Below are 20,702 nucleotides of genomic sequence, written 5' to 3' on the forward strand. Positions count from 1 at the left end.
CATGCACGGTCCCGCCGACCTCCCTTCAAGGAAAGTTGGAGGCCGGAGTAGGTCGGGAAGTGCAGAGGCCAGCCGCTGGGAGTCGACCCTAGGCAGTTGGCCGAAAAGAGCCAGTCCCGCCGGGTTGGTGCCGGCCCCGCCCCTGGGGTCTCTTCTGCCCCGCCCCATCCCCTTGTGGGCGTAGCTCACAGCTGCTACCCCCAAGCGGGCTTGGCTGGGCTCTCCCCGGGGTCCTAGTGCCCGCCGTCACCACGACTTCAAACCTCCGAGACCGTGGGCACCGGCTCTCACTCGCCTGCCCGCGGCCGCCGGTGCCCGGGTAGTCCGACCGCTGAACTCGCCTCGGCTGCCTCTCCAGCCCCCGCCCGTCATGAGAAGCCCGCTCCCCTTGCTCCTTTTCTCCCTGGTTGCCCTTTGTGGGCGAGGTGAGTTCTCTTCGGGGAAGGAGGGAGGGACGCCTGGGTCGGCCAGAGCCCGGCTGGACTGGCCACAGGTGGGAAGGAAGGGAGGGTGTCGAGCACCCAGGGGAGTGGCCCGAGATTGTCCGGGACGAATGGGGGCGTGGGCGGGACTAAGCCCACTCGCGGCAGCAGGGGCGGGTCAGGATGAGTGGGTCTGCGACGTTTGGGGTGGGGACCGCCTGTCCTCTGCGCGGCCGCCAGGGCCACCCTCCATATGGAGCGCCTTTGGGCTGGGCAGCGGGGCTGAGTGGTACCCGCTTGACAGGCAGCTCTGCTTAATCCCAGCGCTACTGTAGATAGGGAAACTTAGCCTGAGGGTGGAGGGTGGCGCTACCCAACTCGCCAGCCCAAGTGTGTTTGGGAGTGGATCTCCTAGAAACACACTTTTATGGCACCTCTGCCTCTGGTCACCCACTCCTAGCGGTTGGCCGGCCGGGGCAGCCAGCTTGGCTGAGTGCGGGGCTGGTGAAGTGGAGCCTGCCCCTCAGGAACCTGCAGACACCCAGAAGGGAAATCCAGTCACCCCTTCCAAGGCGAGTCCAGATATGGTGAGGATTGTCTGCTCCCGGCCTCAGTCTCCCCACCTGAGTTCCAAGGACTCTTTCAGCTCCTTCCCTCCAGCCCAAGCTTGTCCTCCAAGCCCTAGTCAGCCTAGAGGACCAGGGCTATATCTTCCTTGGACAGAGACACACCACCAGGGGTGTTGGAGGTAAGGGGTAGGGGGACATATGAAGTTCCTATAGGGAAGCGGAGATCTCACCAAAGATGGTGTCTGCACTCCATGTGTGCATCCTGGATCTGTCACCACTTGCTCAGTGACCCTCTCTGGGCCTCAGTTTCCCTATCTGTTCTATGGGGATGATATGCCTTGACTACATACTTAGGGACTCAGATGTGAGTCAGTTGCAGTGTTTCTTAAGGACGGTCCTGGGGCCACCTGCATCAGAAACACCCACTACACATCCCCAGGGCCCCATCCTAGGCTCACAGGATCAGAATCTCCGGAAGTGGAGCCTGGGAATCTGCATTTATACCCGTATCCAGGTGATTCTTGCACATGATTGGAGAAGCTACTGATAATATATTGTGAGCTTTTCGTAACACGTAATAACCTCAACTTTTTGAAAAGAATCCATAGCTGCCTTTTAATAAATACAAATCTCTTGTTCCCTTCCTCAGTTAAGGACAAACATATGCCACTGAAAATCACGCTGCCTTTCAGATGCCCGCTTGCCAAGATTCCACTGACCCTTGACTTTCTGTGGTTTGTATTCCAAACCAATAGGTATTGCCTTTCCATTTTACCAATATAGATTTTTACCATTAGCCCTGCTTTTTCAGACTGTACACACACTCACACGTTTTAGAATTCCAGCCATGGCTTCCTCTCAGGCTGTTCGTTAACCCCTTACTGGTGGGGAGCAGTTTTTCCAGAGAAGGCCAAGGAAGGCAAGGCCCTGGACAGAGGCAGGGCGGGCCCACTCCTTCTCAGAATCACTGGGTCATGACTGACCCCTAGTGGTGGCCTCTTTGTGTAACTGTGCCGGCCCCAGGGCTGGGAGGTGACCCCCAACTGTGCCCTAGAAGCTTCCACCTCTTCTGGGCCACCCCTGTCATCTGGGGGTGAGAGGCCTGTTCCTTGTCTTTTGAACCCGGCAGGCCTCACAGGCATAAAGCAGTAGACTGAAAAGCCTAAACAAATATAGTTTGGAAACCCCTCTGCCCCCCATGCATGTATACAAGTACAAACACAGGCACAGGCATGAGTACACACTTGGCTGTGGACACCAACATGGCTTCTGCAGGGACAGGCTCCTTACGGGGAAGTTAGCAAGGGCGCGAAAGAAGACACAGGGGTTAGGGGAGGGCCTCTAACTGGCTCTGCCTCTGACTTGCTGGGACTCCTTGAGTAAGTTCCTCGCCCTCTTTGGTCTCAGTTTCCCCAGATAAGAAATAGAGAGTGGGCTAAATGGTCTAAGGTTTTCGGAACCTCTTTCTCTGGATCCCACAACTGGTCCTCAAGATGGGTGAGGGTCCCTGGGGGCCAGCTGAATGACTGAGAGGCAGGACAGGCCCGAAGGTGAGCAACCTGAGCATCCCAGGTGGGCTTGGAGCAGGAACAGAAGCCCCCGCAGCCTGCAGAGCAGCCCATGCCTCTCAGGAACCTAGGTACACCAGCCTCCTGGGGCTGCAGAGACGTGGGATCCAGCCTCCCCCAGCACTGCAGGGCTGGGGACCAGAAGCCTCAGATTCTGACCCGAGCTGTCCCAGACATGCTTGATGGACTTGGGCAAGTCATACCCTGCTGAAATGATGGGTCAACTCAAATATATATATTAAAGAGGGGCTATGGGAGAGACCCAGCTATAACCTGGGGCTACAGACTGGCTTCCAGGGGATTCAAGCGGCTGGCCTCTGGGAGGGGGTCCAGGGTATGAGAGGCAGGGCTCAGTATGTAGGCCAAGCATCCACAGGACCCCCTCTGGACAGCCTGGGGCAGGTTGGGGGAGGGACAGTGGGCAGCGGGTGCCCTGGGAGCATCTTTCACAGGCACTAAATGCTGCATTTGCTCCAGATAGGCAATGAGTTGGAAAGTGCATGGAGCAGGCAGGGTGGTGGCTGCTCTCCGTGGCCTCGTGTCCAGCCCAGCACCCACCCAGGAGTCCACCTCAGACTTGCTCTGTCAGGCAGTTCACACTCTGGGCCCTCTGGCCGCATCCAGAGGGTGGGATTTGGTAAAACAGAGTGAACTGGCCCCTCAGCGGAGGATGTAATCCCAGTCCTGGGCCTGGTGAGCCGGCAGACCCAACCCCACCTCCTCAGCCTCCCTTATTCCCTTATCCTTTACCCACTTCCTTGCCTGCCCCCCGACACTGTTTGCTCTGCACACCTGCATCTCTTCCCCTGTTCCTGGGGTCTCCTGCTCAGGTGTCCTTGACCTTCCTCTGAGGCTCCCTCTTTCCCAGGCCCCTCCTCAAACTGCCCTTACCTGACGTCACCAGAGTGAACGATGGAGTTCCTGAACCTCCCCTTCACTCCCAGACGTGTGAGGGAGATGGGACAAAGACCCAAACGCCACATGGCAAGAGATCTGGGCTGTGAAAAGGGGCAGATCTGGGGCTGTGGGAGCTCAGTGGGGCTCCCGGCCAGGTCAGGCTCCTTGCGGGAGGCTGTGTTTGCTGGCTCGCAGGTATGGTTCTGAGCCCAGACCTCTCCTTTAAGCTCCAGACCAGGAGCCAACTGCCAGCTGGACCCCTCCATTTGGTGTCTCAAGGTACACCCTGAACGCTGTAGGGCCAAGTCTGATCCCAGCAAACTCCCCCTAGCCCAGGCCTTTGCTCTTTCAGTGAAAGCACCACCATCTCCCCAGCTCTGCACACAAACCCACGTTTGAATAATCTCTCTCCTCCACTACACAGGAGGCTCCCTGAGGGCAGGAGCCAGGGTCCCCAGCGCATAACACAATGCCTGGCACAAGAAAGACTCTCAGATATTTGACGGCTGGTCGCCGGGGGGCTGTCCTGGCAGAAGAAAGAGTGTGCTTGAAGATTTAGAAGTGAGACAATGAAGGCCACATGGGGAAAGGAAAGCGGTATATATGGCCAAAATATACAGTACCTGGGCATAGAGGTGGAGAGGTAAGAAGAGATCAGGTTGAGGAAGAAATGCTGGTGCCAAGGGGCTTTGGATGCCAAGCCGGAACGTTTGGATTTGAATTCTGCCTACAGCTCTGAGAGGTTACGGGCAGGGATGGGCTCTGGTTCAGTAGCTGCAGGAAGACCACTCCGGCACTGAATGGGACATGATGGCAGGGGCAGAGTGGGGGTGGGGAGACCAGCAAGGAGGCTACTGGAAGAGCCTGGGGCAGGGTGGTGAGCCAGGACCAGGAGGGATGGAAAGGGGAGGACAGACTGAGAGATTTGGAAAGTAGAATAGACAGAACTGGGTGGCCCCTTGGATGAACCAAGGAAAGGGTCAAAACAGATGCCCAGGTTTTGGACTAGATGTCTAGAGTGTGGGGTGCCATTCATTGCTAGACGGAACAGGAGGAGGAAGATGTAGGGCGTGGGAGGAGAGGGCTGAGCTCTGTCTTGGGTAGATTTAATTTGAAGTCTCCAAGGAGAGGCAGGCCTGGCAGCCCCTTAGCTGCTCCAGCTGGCCCCGAGGGCACTTGTGCTCTCCGGCCCTCGCAGCTCTCCCTTTCACTGCCATCAGCTGGATGAGGACCCAGCAGATCTGACTATGTGTTTTCCCAGGGGACTGCCGCGTGGCCAACGCGGAGGAGAAGCTCATGGATGACCTCCTGAACAAAACCCGCTACAACAACCTGATCCGCCCAGCCACCAGCTCCTCAGAGCTCATCTCCATCCAGCTGCAGCTCTCCCTGGCGCAGCTCATCAGTGTGGTAGGTACAGGGGGCAGCTGCGCCTTCCCCACGGCTGGACACAGTATGCTACGTGCTCCTCATATGCATGCCCCCCTCAGAGCTGCTTCCAGGGGCAGGGCTCCAAACCTGTGCGTGGGGATGTGGAAAGGGCCACAGGGAAGATTAGCAATGAGCCATGGTTCCCTCAGGCACCTTCCTCAGCACTCCCTACGAGGCCCCACATCCACACATCAAGACCTGACAACCCTACTTTTGCACTCTGTAATCCATTCTTCATTTCCATACCTGCAGTGATCGCCCTCATTTACCCAGACCCTCAGTTGGCTAGACCGATGCAGCAGCTGCCTCTGGCCCTGTCCCTACACCTGGGCCTCTGTACCCATCGGTTTCTGTACCTAGTTCCTATCTCCCCCCAGTAGGTAGGGGGTATGTGAGGTCATCTGTTGAGCAGACTGGGGGAGATGATAGGGTAGAAGGAGGAGAAGCTTATGGCCATGTTGGAGGCCCACCTTGTCTATGGCAGGCCCATTGGCGGGCTACCCAGTGGACATTCCTGCCTCACAACTTCTTTGTTAATAAAACTATGACTTGATATTGGATACTCACGAACTTCATGGGCCCTTCTCCGGCCTCCTTGCCACGTATGGTTAAGTCGTAGCTAACCATGGTAATTCTATTCCTCCAGCCAATAATTAGTTAAGGCTTAGGCAAGAGCTGTAGCCCTGGCACTGGGATGTAGGGGCTGCCTAAAAGGGCGGGGCATCTCTGGGAAAGTTTTCCTTATACTCAAAAAGGGACCCAAGAAAAGATTTGCCATTTCCTGCCATAGACATTGTCATGTGAAGGTTTTATATTTGGAACTATGGCCTCCATCTTATGATTGTGGGGGAAAAACAGGAGAATCAGAGTCCTAACATCACTGTCAACAACCTAGAATCCCGACATCATTGAATTACTGCATTAACCAACGCTGAAATGATTGGCCTGCTCTCTTATGTGATATAACAGATGTCCTTATTGTTTTAGCCGCTCGTAGTTGGATGTTTTGTGGAACATCCAGCTATGCTTGAAGCCAAAGCATTTTAACTGGTTCTGGGATATGGATTGGCAGGTGACTCCAAACTGGGAAACTAGAGTGCACAAAGTGGGCAGGATATCCCTAGCAAAGAGAAGAGCACGTGCAAAGGCACAGACGGCATTTCTGGAATGAAAGAATCATGACTTAGAGGCCAAGTCAGGGGTCTCAAAGTTTAGACAAATTCCTTAATTTATGCATATGGAAAAAGATCAGATGAACAACCTAGGACCTTGTCCAGGAGTTCTGGCGATGCCAGAAGTAGATCCCAAATTGCCTGACTCCCAGCCCTGCACACTGACTGGCCACTCCTTTTCCCAAGACCTTGCCAGCACACTGGAAATCCACCGTGCCTCGCCTCCTGAGCCTTGGGAAGCCAACCAATGCGGCTGAGCCTCCTCTGGTCTGGTGGCTGCCTTCTTACTGCCACCCTCTCTCTCTAGCACACTCAGCCCTCACAAACCCAGCCCCTCCAACCTACAGCCCTCACTGAAGGCTTTGGCCAGATTAATGGCTGGCTTCCTCCCCTGGGAGGAAGCACAGCCCAAGAATGGGGGAGGGGTGAAAAGCCTGTGCTCTCTGTCCCTCTCCCCTCCGAAGGCCAACTGGAAGGAATAAGTGCTTCCAGCCAGGCCACTCCCAGGCTGGTGTCTGAGTGTTATTGTCCAGCCAAAGGCTTTTTGCTTAATGGAGTGAGCCCAGCTGCAGCCTTGCAGCTGCTGCCTTGCAGCTGCTGCCCTGGTGAGGGGGAACAGGAAGGCAGCTCTCTAGCCACACTTCCAGGCTAAGGCTGCCCCTGCCAGATCTGCTCTGTGGTCCCTGTGGGATAACAGAAGTTACCAGAAGGAGGAGGGCACACAGCCTCCAGCCCCATGCCTATGAGTGTAGCACTGTGAGCTGTCATAATCCTGAAAGCTGTGTACAGAACAAATATGAGGTTTGGGGGGTTATTTTTCCTTTTGTATTTCAGGGTTTGGTTTTCAAGGAGGAAGGGTTATGGGCATAACCAATTTAAAGATGGAAGTTTCTAGGGAGCAGGCAGGGAGTTTGTGCTGTGTAAGGCCAGCAAGCCTTCAGAAGCAGCTCTTTGGGAAGGCCAGGACTGCCTTTGGGAAGGCAGCTGTGGGGGAGTAAAGGGGACTAAGGCACTGGACTAAAGAAGGAGAGAATTTTCTGGGTGGCAGAAATGTTCTATACCTAGAAAGGAGGTGGGTTACCTGAATAATGCATTGTTAAAACTGATCAAACTGTACCCTTAAGATCTATGCATTTCACTGTCTGTGAATTGTACCTCAACTTCACTGTATGTAAATTGTACCTCAACTTTAAAAAAATTATTTTTTAAGACAGATGAAGGTTTTCAACTTTCTGTAATGACAGAGTATCTTGTTGCAGATTAACTTTTCCACAAGAACAATTAGAAAAGGGGGACAAAAATGCCTGTCCTACCCCAAATCTGTTTGAAGGTCTTAGAGAGCTTAGCCAGGACTTGAAGGACCAGGATCCAGGAGGTGACCCTGATAGCTTCTGGTGCTTTTCCTGTTGTTTGATGATTGGTAAACAGTATAGAGCCAAGGGGCTAGGGAGCTGAGTACAGAGTGGTGGCTAAGAGGCTGGGAAGCCTAGCTGAATGCTTGGCACTCTTACAGGGCTAGGATGACACAAATTGGAATTGGAGCCCCACTAAGGAGGTGAGGACCTTGCAAGGAGCATCGCTAAGAGTCAAAATGAATCAAGAACAGACCAGCCCTCACAAAAACTAAAACCTGCTTTGAACCAGCTCAGTCACAGACTAGATGAAGGTGATCTGTCCTTCCTCTAACTGCCTGCCATAAAGCCAAAGTCAGTCGTCCCTGGAGGCAGATAAAGTCAGATAAAAACTTACTAGGCAGGCAATAAGACAAGACTAAATAAGAAAAAACGAAGAGAGAAAAGAAGAGAAACAGACACACAAATGATTCAGATATTGGCGTCATCAGACGTAGACTTTTAAATAACTACCATTAAGATGGTAAAACTTATATGTATTTCACCACTATTAAAAATAAACAAAATAGGGCTTCCCTGGTGGCGCAGTGGTTGAGAGTCCGCCTGCTGATGCAGGGGACACGGGTTTGTGCCCCGGTCTGGGAAGGTCCCACATGCCACAGAGCAGCTGGGCCCATGAGCCATGGCCGCTGAGCCTGCGCATCCGGAGCCTGTGCTCCGCAACGGGAGAGGCCACAACAGTGAGAGGCCCGCGTACCGCAAATAAATAAATAAAATAAATAAACATTCTTAAAATGCGATGCATTAATATGTTCAAGAAACTTATAATGATGGAGGTTAAAATTTATTAGATGGGTTTAATAGCAGATTGGTCATAGCAGAAGAGAAAGTTAATGAACAGGAAGAGAGGTCAAATGAAAATATCTAGACAAATTATAGAAAAAAGAAAGGAAAATACAGAAAAGAAGATAATATGATACAGGATAAAAATGTCAGGTCTAATGTGTATTTGGAGTTCCAGAAAGAATGGGAATAAAAATAAGAAGCAAAGGTTGAAGTGATACTGACTGAGAATTTTCCAAAACTAACTAAAGACATTAAGCTACACATGCAAGAGGCTCTGTGAACCCTATGAGGGGTAAATACAAAGAAAATCATACCCAGGTACATCATACTCAAACTCCTGACAACCAAAGAAAAAGAAAATCTTAAAAGCAGTCGGGGGAAACAAAAGTCAGAAGCAACAATAAAACTAACAGCTGAAAATGGAAGCCAGAAAATTGAATGACATTTTTTAAGTGCTGCAAGAAAACACTGCAAACCTAGAAATATACCACCAGTAAAAATATAATTAAAAATGAAGGTGACGGGCTTCCCTGGTGGCGCAGTGGTTGAGAGTCCACCTGCCGATGCAGGGGACAAGGGTTCGTGCCCCGGTCCTGGAAGATCCCACATGCCGTGGAGCGGCTGGGCCCGTGAGCCATGGCCACTGAGCCTGCGCGTCCAGAGCCTGTGCTCTGCAACGGGAGAAGCCACAACAGTGAGAGGCCCACATACCGCAAAAACAAAAACCAAAAAACAAAAAACAAAAAAAAAGTGAAGGTGAGGGCTTCCCTGGTGGCACAGTGGTTAAGAATCTGCCTACCAATGCAAGGGACACGGGTTCGAGCTCTGGCCTGGGAAGATCCCACATGCCATGGAGCAACTAAGCCTGTGGGCCACAACTACTGAGCCTGAGCTCTAGAGCCCGCAAGCCACAACTACTGAGCCCACGTGCCACAACTCCTGAAGCCTGTGCACCTAGAGCCTGTGCTCTACAACAAGAGAAGCCACGACAATGAGAAGCCCTCACACCACAACGAAGAGTAGCCCCCACTCACTGCAACTAGAGAAAGCCTGCCCACAGCAACGAAGACCCAACACAGCCATAAATAAATAAATAAATTTATTTATTTAAAAAAAAAGGAAGGTGAAATAAAGATGTTTTCAGGGGAGAGAGAGAAAGAATTTAATACAAGAAGACCCAATACGGAAAATGATCCCAGATGGAAATATAGAAATGTAGGAAAGAATGAAGCACAACAGAAAGGGTAAATATATGGGTGAATTTGAATTGATATTGACAGTATAAGAAAACAGAAAAAAATATCTTGCAAGGTTTTAATTATATGTAGAATTAGATACATGACAATAACCCAAAAGTAAGGAGGGGGTAGATAAAATTGAAATGTTCTAAAGTTCTTGCCTTGTTCTGGAAGTGATGAAAGAACTAATTTATATTAGATGCTAAAAAGTCAAGTATATGCATATTGCAGACTCCAGAGTAACTACCTAAAGAAGAGTCACATTAATATCGGGAGAAATGGGTAATAAAATCGTTAATCCAAAATAAGGCAAGAAAAGAGAGAAGAGAATAAACAGAAAACAGATGGTAGGTTTAAACCCAAATTTATCAGTAACTACACTGAATGTAAATGGCCTAAATACTCTAATTAAAACAAGACATTTGGGGTTGGGGGGAGACAATTGGCATGCATCCTCTCTTTCCTCTTCCCATCTACCCCTCAACAGTCTGGAATGTGGGTGTAATGACTGGAGCTGCAGCAGTCATTGTGGACCATGCAGATGAGAGCCACACTCTAGGTGTGGTAGAGAAGAAATCTGGAAGGAACCTGGGTCCCTAATTTGTAGAGCAAAGCCACCATATTACAGGTATACCTCAGAGATACTGCAGGTTTGGTTTCAGACCACCGCAACACAGTGAATATCACCATAAAGCAAGTCACATGATTTTTTTTGGTTTCCCAGTGCATATAAAACCTATGTTTACACTATGCTGTAGTCTATTCAGTGTGCAGTAGCATTATGTCTAAAAAACAATGTACATAACTTAAGTTTAAAATACTTTATTGCTAAAAAATGCTAACCATCATCTGAGCCTTCAGTGAGTTGTAATATTTTGCAGTAGTAACATCAAAGATACTGATCACAGATCACTGTAACAAATACAGTAATAATGAAAAAGTTTAAAATATTCCAAAAATTACCAAAATGTGACACAGAGGCACGAAGTAAGCAAGTGCTGTTGGAAAAACGGTGCCAATAGATGCTCCACACAGAGTTGCCACAAAACTCTGATTTTGAAAAAATGCAGTATCTGTGAAGCACAATAAAACGAGGTATGCCTGTACATCCAAACTGTTACAAGACAGAAATAAACTTATTTAAGGCAGTGTTACTCTGGCTCTCTGTGACTGGCAACTGAACCTTTTTCTACTGATATGATTACCTAGTTAAAGGAAGTGATTCCCAAGCTGATATCAAGATGCTGGAAGTTATCTTGGTGAAGAAGAGGCAGGGAAATTGGTACAGACGGAGAGCACAAGACACATTTGGAGAACTAAAGAAGGCCAGGGCGGATGGCGGGGGAAGGGCATAGAATAAAGGTGAAATGAAGCCAGGAAAGTTGGCAAGACCTTGCAGACCCTGTGAAGGAGCTGGATTTTTATTTTATATGTGAAGGAAGCCACAGAAGTGACCTAAGTAAAAATAGGATTAAGGGGGAAATGGCAGGAACTTTGGAAGTTTCTTCTGGCTGCAGAGGAAGAATAGATGTGTGTCTGTATGGGGTATGTGTGCAGAGTGGTCATAGACCAGTTGGGAGGGCCTTGCAGTGGTTCAGGTGAGAGATGGATTATGGTGGCCTGGATTATTGTGGTAGAATTCTTATATTCTTCAGAAAATATTTATTTCACATCTGATACATCCCAGATACCCTTCTAGGTGCTGTCTGCCCTCAAGGAACTTAGATGCTAGTAGGAGGTGGCATATAATACACAAATAGAGGTGGCCAGCGGTGATAAGAGCTATAAAGAAAAATGAAGCAGGGGTGACGCAGTGGTTAAGAATCCGCCTGCCAATGCAGAGGACATGGGTTCGAGCCCTGGTCCGGGAAGATCCCACATGCCGCGGAGCGACTAAGCCCGTGTGCCACAACTACTGAGCCTGTGCTCTAGAGCCCGCGAGCCACAACTACTGCAGCCCGCATGCCTAGAGCCTGTGCTCTGCAACAAAGAGAAGCCACCAAAATGAGAATCCTGCACGCTGCAACCAAGAGTAGCCCCTGCTCGCCCCAACTAGAGAAAGCCTGTGCACAGCAACGAAGACCCAATGCAGCCAAAAAATTAATTAATTAATTAATTAATTATTTTAAAAAAAGAAGAAAAATGAAGCAGGGAGAGAGGGGAACGGGGTGCTATTTTATGTAGAAAGGTCAGGGAAGACCTGAAGAAGGTGAGGAAGTCAGCTGTGTGGATTTCCAGGAAGAGAGAATAACATGTGCAAAGGCAGAAGCAAAGAGACACGTATAGCCGAAGTGGGATGAGCAAACAGGAAAGTGTTGAGGTAAGAGGTACTAGAGCTAATAGGGATGGAGGTGGGGGAGGGGGGCAGATCATGGATGTCCTTGTAGGCCCTGGGCAGAACTTTGGCTTTCACTTTAGATGAGATGGGAGGGGAGTGGAGGGTTTCAGCAGAGAGATGTAGTCTGAGGAGCTGAGATTTTAAAAGGATTACCCACATTGCTCTATAGAGAATAGACTAAAGGCAGGCCAAGGCAGAGCAGGAAGGCCAGTTGGGAGGCTACTGCAACAGTCCAGGTAACAGATGATGGTGGCAGAGGAGATGGGGAGAAGCAGACAAATTTGAGACTCATGTAGGCAGTACAACCTACAGGACTTACTGATGGATCAGAGAGCAAGGGATCAGGGCCGACTGCCAGGTTTCTGGCTTGTGGAATTGTATGGCTGGGGGATGCCATTCACTGAGATGGCAGTGCCAGTGGAGGCCCAGGTCTGGGTGAAGATCATGAGGTTTGTCGCAGGCATGTCGGGTGGGAAATACGTCTGAGCCCTCCGAGGATGTTAAGTTGGTGGTTGGTCACATGGCCCTGGAGCTCGGAGACTTTTGCTTGATAAAGTGTGGTCTATCACCTCCTAACAGGTGAACTGATAACCTCATTTCCCTCCCCAGAATGAGCGAGAACAGATCATGACCACCAATGTCTGGCTGAAACAGGTAAGTGCCCTGCAGGGTCCCCAGCCCAAGGAGGCGTTTTCTCCAGGGCTGCCCCTTGGCGGCGAGGGACCTACAAGTGACGGGGCCTTGCCTGTCTGCTCAGGAATGGACAGACTACCGCCTGGCCTGGAACAGCTCCCGCTATGAGGGTGTGAACATCCTGAGGATCCCCGCAAAGCGCGTCTGGCTGCCTGACATCGTGCTTTACAACAAGTTAAGTGGCAGGGCTGGCCAAGGTGGTGAGGGCCAGGCCTCCAGCCCTGTGCTTCACCCCGACTTCCAAGCGGTCAGGCTGCAAGAGGAATTAGAGATGAGCAGAGCCAGCACCCTCGGTTACAGATGGGGAATTGGAGGACAGAGATGGGGAGGGCCTTGCGACTCACTCAGGCACGGCTGGGACCAGGGCCACCATCCTGACCCCAAGTCCAGTGCTCTTTCTGTCCTCCATACTGTCCTCTTTCTTTCTAAACTTGCTTTTTAATTTATTTATTTATTTTTGGCTCTTCGTTTCTGTGCGAGGGCTTTCTCTAGTTGCGGCAAGCGGGGGCCACCCTTCATCGCGGTGCGCGGGCCTCTCACTATCGCAGCCTCTCTTGTTGCGGAGCATAGGCTCCAGACACGCGGGCTCAGTAGTTGTGGCTCACGGGCCTAGTTGCTCCGCGGCATGTGGGATCTTCCCAGACCAGGGCTCGAACCCGTGTCCCCTGCATTGGCAGGCAGATTCTCAACCACTGCGCCACCAGGGAAGCCCCATACTGTCCTCTTTCTGACCTTCGGTTGCTTTGTCAGTGTTGGGTGTTGGTAGCACTGACTTGATATGCATAAATATCTCAGGTAGGTGGAGAGGGATAAAGAGACTTCCCAGGTCGCAGTTGTACCAGCAGAAGCGAGAAATGATTAGGAGTAGGTGATCTAAGGACAGAAAGACCTGACTTCAAATCTTAGCTGTACTGCTTACTAGTTTTCTGACCTTGAAGAGGACAACTAACTTCTCTGAGCCTTGTTTTTCCCATCTGTAAAATGGGGATGATAATAATATCTACCTCATTGGACTGTTGTGAGGCTTAAACGAGCAAATCTATGTAAAGCCTTCACGCTGTTTCATGGCAGGGCTCTCACCGCCAGGCAGTTGCCAAGTAAAGCAGGCCTTTCCAGTGAGGGCATGGGGGTTTGGAAGAGTGATTAGTGAGAAATAATCCTGCAGGGCTCTTTGGCGAGTTCTAAGAACAGCCAGGCATCATCTATGGATTTCATGATATTCTCCTCCATGCCCTGTCCCCACCCCCAGTGCCGACGGTACCTACGAGGTGTCTCTCTATACCAATGTGGTGGTCCGCTCCAATGGCAGCATCATGTGGCTGCCCCCTGCCATCTACAAGAGTGCCTGCAAGATCGAGGTGAAGCACTTCCCCTTTGACCAGCAGAACTGCACCCTCAAGTTCCGCTCTTGGACCTACGACCACACAGAGATCGACATGGTCCTCAAGTCACCCACGGCCAGCATGGATGACTTCACCCCCAGTGGCGAATGGGACATAGTTGCCCTCCCTGGGCGAAGGACGGTGAACCCGCAGGACCCCAGCTACGTGGACGTGACTTACGACTTCATCATCAAGCGCAAGCCGCTCTTCTACACCATCAACCTCATCATCCCCTGCGTGCTCATCACCTCCCTGGCCATCCTCGTCTTCTACCTGCCCTCCGACTGCGGCGAGAAGATGACGCTGTGCATCTCCGTGCTGCTGGCGCTCACCGTCTTCCTGCTGCTCATCTCCAAGATCGTGCCGCCCACCTCCCTCGACGTGCCGCTCATCGGCAAATACCTCATGTTCACCATGGTGCTGGTTACCTTCTCCATCGTCACCAGCGTCTGTGTGCTCAACGTGCACCACCGCTCACCCAGCACACACACCATGGCGCCCTGGGTCAAGCACTGCTTCCTACACAAGCTGCCCACTTTCCTTTTCATGAAGCGCCCTGACAGCAGCCCCTCCAGGGCCCCCCAGCCCAGCCAGGCTCACCTGACCAAGTCCAAGGCCGCCACCACCGCCTCGGCCATGGGCCCCACCAGCTCCTCCAACCTCTACGGGAACTCCACGTACTTTGTGAACCCTGCCTCTGCAGCTCCCAAGTCTCCGGCCGGCTCTGACTCAGCGGGTATCCCCAGGGATTTCCGGCTGAGGTCTTCTGGGAGGTTCAAGCAGGATGTGCAGGAGGCTTTAGAGGGTGTCAGCTTCATTGCCCAGCACATGAAGAGTGACGATCAGGACCAGAGTGTAAGTTGCTAGCCCAGCCCCCAACACCCGCCCAATGGAAGAGGCTGGGATAATATAGTCAGTTTCCCATTTCCTGAAGTTAATTCATGAGACAAGGGTTCTCAAACTCTTTGTTTGAATAAGGGGTCCAAGACTGAAATGAGTTTTATTCTAGTTTCGTGCACCGAGGGATAGGAAGGAAGCACAAGTGATGCTTTTTGGTTTGTTGTGGGTTCCCCAAAAGCAGAGCCTGATGTAAGCACCTGGGCAGAGGGAGTTTTTTTGAGAAGTGATCCCCAGGAAGCACAGTGAGGAAGTGGAGAAAGTGAGACAGGGAAAGGCGGAAAGCCAATGTCGGTATCAGTGAGCAGGATACTGCCATGGGCTCTGGAGGCTAGTCCAGTCAGAGAGCCTCTGCGGAAGCCGGAAGCATGGAAGCAACTCTCAGAATCATCCCCCAGGAGGGAGGAGGGTATTTGCCCATTAGCTCCCATCCCCAAGGCTCTAGTAACCTTGGGGGCATTAACTCCCCTGCACTTCCTGGTTTTGCCAGCTGGTTGTGGAGCAAGCAGTTTTGGTGCTAGAGAAAGCCCTGGGGCAGAGAAGAGAGGAGAAGCAAGCAGATAGTGGAAGGCTGCCGTGGGCTGGAAAATAATTCTGCAGCCTTTAGGGACGCAGGTGGGCCAGGGCACCAAGGGCATATGCTCCCATCCTTGTCAGGCTTGCCAAGAAGCCATACAAACATTTATAACTCTTAGGAGTATAGAACCATCCATTTAAATATTATTGCTACCAGGATAATAAATTATCAAGTACAATTACAGATTTCTAAAAAGAGGTTAAGTTTACTTCCACAGGGCAAAGCCATGAGCTCTAGAGTTTAGGTGTCTTGACTGATTCCTTTGAAGTTAATGCTTCAAAGGACAATTTTATAACTAAACACAGAACGTGATGGTACGGTTAGACATTTTCACACACATTTCCAGACTGGGCTGGAGAACAAGTTTCAGACTCTTGGGAATGTTCGCATTCTAACACCTTATCAAATCAGATTCTTTGAACAGGTTTTTACGCCACAACAAGCAGCTGCACGTGAAAAAGAGAGCATCGCCTTGTTCTTACCTTTCTGTGATTCCTTTTCACTAGCCACATTCTCAAGGGAAAGCACGGGGATTCCATTATTTAGTGCCAATTGAAAAGAGCAGGGTGGAAAAGCTCCAAAATTACACTGTGAAAAAAAGAAAGAATTGCTAACAAGCGGAATATGGGACACAAGTTCTTCTACACCCTTGTCCTCAGAGTGTGGTCCTTGGACCAGCAGCACCGGTCTCACCTGGGAGCTGTTTAGAAATGCTGCATCTCAGGCCCCACCCCAGACCTGCTGGCTCAGCAGCTACATTTTCACCAGATCCCCAGGGGGTTCCTAGGCTCTGTCCAGTTTGAGAAGCACAGCTCTATAGGATTATCAGATTTCACTTTCTAAAAAATTAATTTAGTTATGCTTGCTCTAGTTCAGAACCATTCAGTAGCTCAGTATCACCTAATTCATTGACTCCCAGATATTAATATACAGACTGGGGCCCTCCTGGGTAATTAGGAACCACTTGGGCAACTTTTCAAAATACAGCTTTGGGGCCACCTGTTCTGACTGAGCTGGGATCTCTGTGGGAAGTGGTCCAGCAGCTGCATTTTTCACCAGATCCCCGCTGGTTCCTGTGCATATGTAGGTTGAGAAACTGGTCTCCTGCAGCCCTGGCTGAGCCACCCGCATCCTGAGCTCTCTCTTCTAAAGGTCTCACCACCCCGTAGACACTCACAGGCCTCTGCCTCTTTCTAACTCAATTAATTAAAAGCATTTTGTGGGAAGGAGCCAGGCAGGGCCCACAGTTATTATATTTGCCAGTGTTCATTGAGCTCCAACCACACATCAGGCACTCTACCAGGAAGTGACATACGTTACTGCTAATTCTGCCAGGAACCTGTGAAGTGTCATTTACTTGAATCCCGATTCTACAATAGAAAAAAAATCTAGGCCCAGAGAGGCTCATTAACTGGCCCAAGGTCACACAGCTGGCACAGAGCAGAGCCAAGCTCCATACTCAGATCTTTCTGATGTCATTAACATTCCTTGCCCTTCGCAGTGCCTTGCCCTGAACTGACACACATGGGGGCCTTACTGGTTGATCGACTTTCTCATGTCTAGCTGGAGAGAAGAAGCTTTCTTCCCTTCCAGAGCATGCCTGCCCCTAAGCCAGCCTGGGCTGTTTCTCATCTTCAGCACTTTCACCCTCCCTGGTGATTAACTGGTCACTATAAATAGCACAAAAATATAAAAAGAGGGGAAAAGGAGCGTACACACACTCACGCACACACGCGCGTGCACACACACACGGTTGTTTGCAATTAGGGCTGTCATAAAGAAACCCAAGAGTGCCGTGTGGAAAGTGGGCGGTGCCTGCTGCATCTAGGAAACAGACAGCAGCTGTGTTTGGCTGGGGATGTGTTTGGTGGGGCTGGTTGAGCAGGGATCATCCTGGAGGGGAGATGCACACCACTGACCAAGGCTCTGACAAATTGGGTCACTGACATCGCTTGCCCATTGCTGCCCGAATTTCCAGCTCCAGAGCCCCTGCTGAGTTCTGCTGATGCAGCCATTCTCCACCAGGACAAGTATGCATGCAGAAGGATCCAGACAGGCTGGGGTGTGCAAGCGGGTGAGGGGAAGGGAGACCAGAATGCTGGGTCTCTCTGGGGGCATCTCCCCCAGGCCAAGGAGGCAGGCACATCTGTGGTGGCGCCTCAGGAGGCTAGCCATGTTTCTGCCAATCCTATACCCCACACCTGGGCCTGAGAAGATGGGGGGCGGGGAAGGAGGTGGAGAGAAACCCAGATGATGTGGAAGGAGGCTGGGTCTTAATTACAGGAACTAGCAGACACTGCCGTTAATGGAACTGAGCAAATTAAACAGGATTTCCAGGTGTCCTGCGGGTCCCATTGCCCAACCCCCTCTCAGCTAGGTGCACCTCAAGTCTTCCTTTGGGCAAAGCCAGCTCAGGCAGGGGGCTTGGGGTGAAAATGAGATCAGGGGCCTGTGATCCTCAGGTTTCATTCCCCTTATTTATAATCCAGTTTGGTTTCGAATCACATATGTGGCGTTAATAACCCCTTCCATTCCTAACCTTCCCATACAGCCTGGTTCCCAGTGGCTCCCTGATGCCATGCAGGGTGGGTAGGGGTGGATTGAGGACCTGAGAAGCACCCAGGTACCCAGCTGAAAGACCAGCCTCAGACTCAGAACTTACCACTCCATGTTCTAAGTGGCCTACGGGGTCCCTGGCCAGATAGTGATGCCCCAGGTTGGGGAAGGAGGGAAAGCAGGGAGGACCTCCGCGCTCGGTGCCTGTAACCGGCCCCTCTGTCTGCCCACAGGTCATTGAGGACTGGAAGTACGTGGCCATGGTGGTGGACCGGCTGTTCCTGTGGGTGTTCATGGTTGTGTGTGTGCTCGGCACTGTGGGGCTCTTCCTACCTCCCCTCTTCCAGACCCACACACCTTCTGAAGGGCCCTAGGCTGCCCTGCATGTCTGAGGCCCCCAGGATGTGGGGTGAGATGACGTGAGTGGCCAGACGGACAGTCTGCTGCTTCCTTCTGGGTCACGGCTGATGAGGCCCTAAATAAATGAGTCTGTCAGCCATCAGCCCCATCAAACAGCCATGGTCATGGGAGGGGCAAGGATGGGGGGACCTGGACCGTCCTCTCTGAAGGCCTTGGAGGAACCCCAGGAAACCCGCTGCAGGAGGGTCCTTGGACACCTTAATTCCGGCTTGGCTTCCTTCCCTGCAGCAGGCACTGGGGATAAAGATGCGTGTAGCACCGGCACCCACAGTGTGCCAGGCATCTGACCTGCATGCCGGCTTACCTCTCACTCCATCTCCCTGCACTCCTCCTTGTCCACTAGGTTCACTGGCCTTCTTTTAGTCCCTCACATGCTTCAAGATCTTCCCAGCTTAGAGCCTCTGCATTTGCTGTACATTCTACCCAAACCTTCTTCCTCAGATGTCTCGTAAGCTCTTCCCACGGCTGCATCATTCAGGGCTCTGCTCCGATCCATCATTTGTCCAATGTCACCTACCCCAGGGGCCTTCCCCAGTCACTCATCCCAAAGCATTCTCCCCACAGCCACGTTACCCCGACACCTTCCTCCAGCAGCCCTCGGTACCCGAGACCCTCATCCGCTAGAGTGTGAGCTCTGTGAGAGCAGGGACCTGGCCCTTCGTGTTCGCTGCAGTATCCTCAGGGCCTAGGACAGAGCTCGGCCCATAGTAGGTGCTCAATAAATGTTTGTTGAATGAAGACATGGCTCCTATCCCTCCTTCAATCTCAGATTCCCCCTCCCCTCAGCAGCTTTCCCTTGTTCCCCACCTGAAAGGAATGGCTCTCTCCTCCATGCTCCGCGGCCCTGGTCATGTTCTGCTTTTTATCCCGGTTGGGTCAGGTGTGTCTCCCTCACACATGCTCTGATTGGTTTCCCCTACATACTGCCTTTTGAACAGTGCCTGGCAAGTCGTAAGCACTCAAAATACTTGTGCGATGGAGGAGGACTTTTCAAAAAATCTATTTTAAAAATTATACAATAAAACTGACTTTTTAGGTACTGTTCTATTAATTTTAACATATGTATAGAGTCATGTAATCAGGATGTAGGAGTCACTTATCACCCAAAACAGCTCCCACCTGCTACTCCTTTATGGTCACGTGTCCCTCCACCCCTAACCCCCGGCAACCACTGAGCTTTTCTCCATCACTATAGTTTAGTATCTTCAAGAATAACCTCTAGGGCTTCCCTGGTGGCGCAGTGGTTGAGAGTCTGCCTACCGATGCAGGGGACACGGGTTCGTGCCCCGGTCCGGGAAGATCCCACATGCCGCGGAGCGGCTGGGCCCGTGAGCCATGGCCGCTGAGCCTGCGCGTCCGGAGCCTGTGCTCCGCAACGGGAGAGGCCACAACAGTGAGAGGCCCGCGTACCGCGAAAAAAAAAAAAAAAAGAAGAACCTCTAGGGACTTCCCTGGTGGTGCAGTGGTTAAGAATCTGCCTGCCAATGCAGGGGACACGGGTTCAAGCCCGGTCTGGGAAGATCCCATATGCCGCAGAGCAACTATGTCCGTGATCCACAACTACTGAGCCTGCTTGCCACAATTACTGAAGCCTACCCGCCTAGAGCCCGTGCTCCGCAACAAGAGAAGCCACTGCAACGGGAAGCCCGTGCACCACAATGAAGAGTACACCCCACTCACTGCAACTAGAGAAAGCCTGCGTGCAGCAATGGAGACCCAACACAGCCCAAAATAAATAAATTTATATATAAAAAAAAGAATAACCTCTAATGGGGACTTCCCTGGTGGTCCAGCTGTTAGGACTCCATGTTCCCAAAGCAGGGGGCCCAGGTTCAATCCCTGGTCAGGGAACTAGATCCCACGGGCCACAATTAAAGATCCTGCACGCACCAACGTTAGTATGGAACCACTGGAGAGTGGCTTCGTTCACTCAGCATAATGCCTTTGAGATTCATCCAAGTTGAAGAGTGTAACAATAGTTTGTTCTTTTGCATCCATCATATGGCTGTTGAAGCACATTTAGGTTGTTACCAGTTTGGGGCAATTATCAATACCGTTACCATAAACATTTCACTTATAGTATTTTGTGTGAACAAAACTTTTCATTTTTCTAGATAAATAGTAATGTGATTGCTGGGTTATATGGGGAGAGTATGTTTATATGAAACTGTCAACCTGTTTTCTGGAGCAGCCAAACTGTTTTGCATTCCCACCAGCAAAGTATGAGAGATGCAGTTGCTCTGTTTCCTCATCTGCACTTGGTATTGACAGTATTTTTTTATTTTAGCCAACCCAGTGGCTGTTAAGTGGTATATCACCCTGGTTTTAATTTGCTTTCCCTAAT

At 51.0% G+C, this 20,702-nt stretch overlaps 1 protein-coding gene across 1 annotated transcript; it reads left to right on the forward strand.

Moving 5' to 3' along the window:
• Window positions 1-220: 220 nt before the first annotated feature.
• On the forward strand, window positions 221-19,096 carry CHRNB4 (cholinergic receptor nicotinic beta 4 subunit). The gene is made up of 6 exons (XM_067755166.1): window positions 221-425; window positions 4,718-4,866; window positions 12,443-12,487; window positions 12,591-12,700; window positions 13,776-14,763; window positions 18,172-19,096. Exons 1-6 carry the CDS (start codon window positions 371-373, stop codon window positions 18,310-18,312), a joined length of 1,488 nt encoding a protein of 495 aa, XP_067611267.1. The 5' UTR covers window positions 221-370; the 3' UTR covers window positions 18,313-19,096.
• Window positions 19,097-20,702: the final 1,606 nt, after the last annotated feature.

Source organism: Pseudorca crassidens, chromosome 1, assembly GCF_039906515.1.
Source record: "Pseudorca crassidens isolate mPseCra1 chromosome 1, mPseCra1.hap1, whole genome shotgun sequence".
NCBI classification, from domain to species: Eukaryota; Metazoa; Chordata; class Mammalia; order Artiodactyla; family Delphinidae; genus Pseudorca; species Pseudorca crassidens.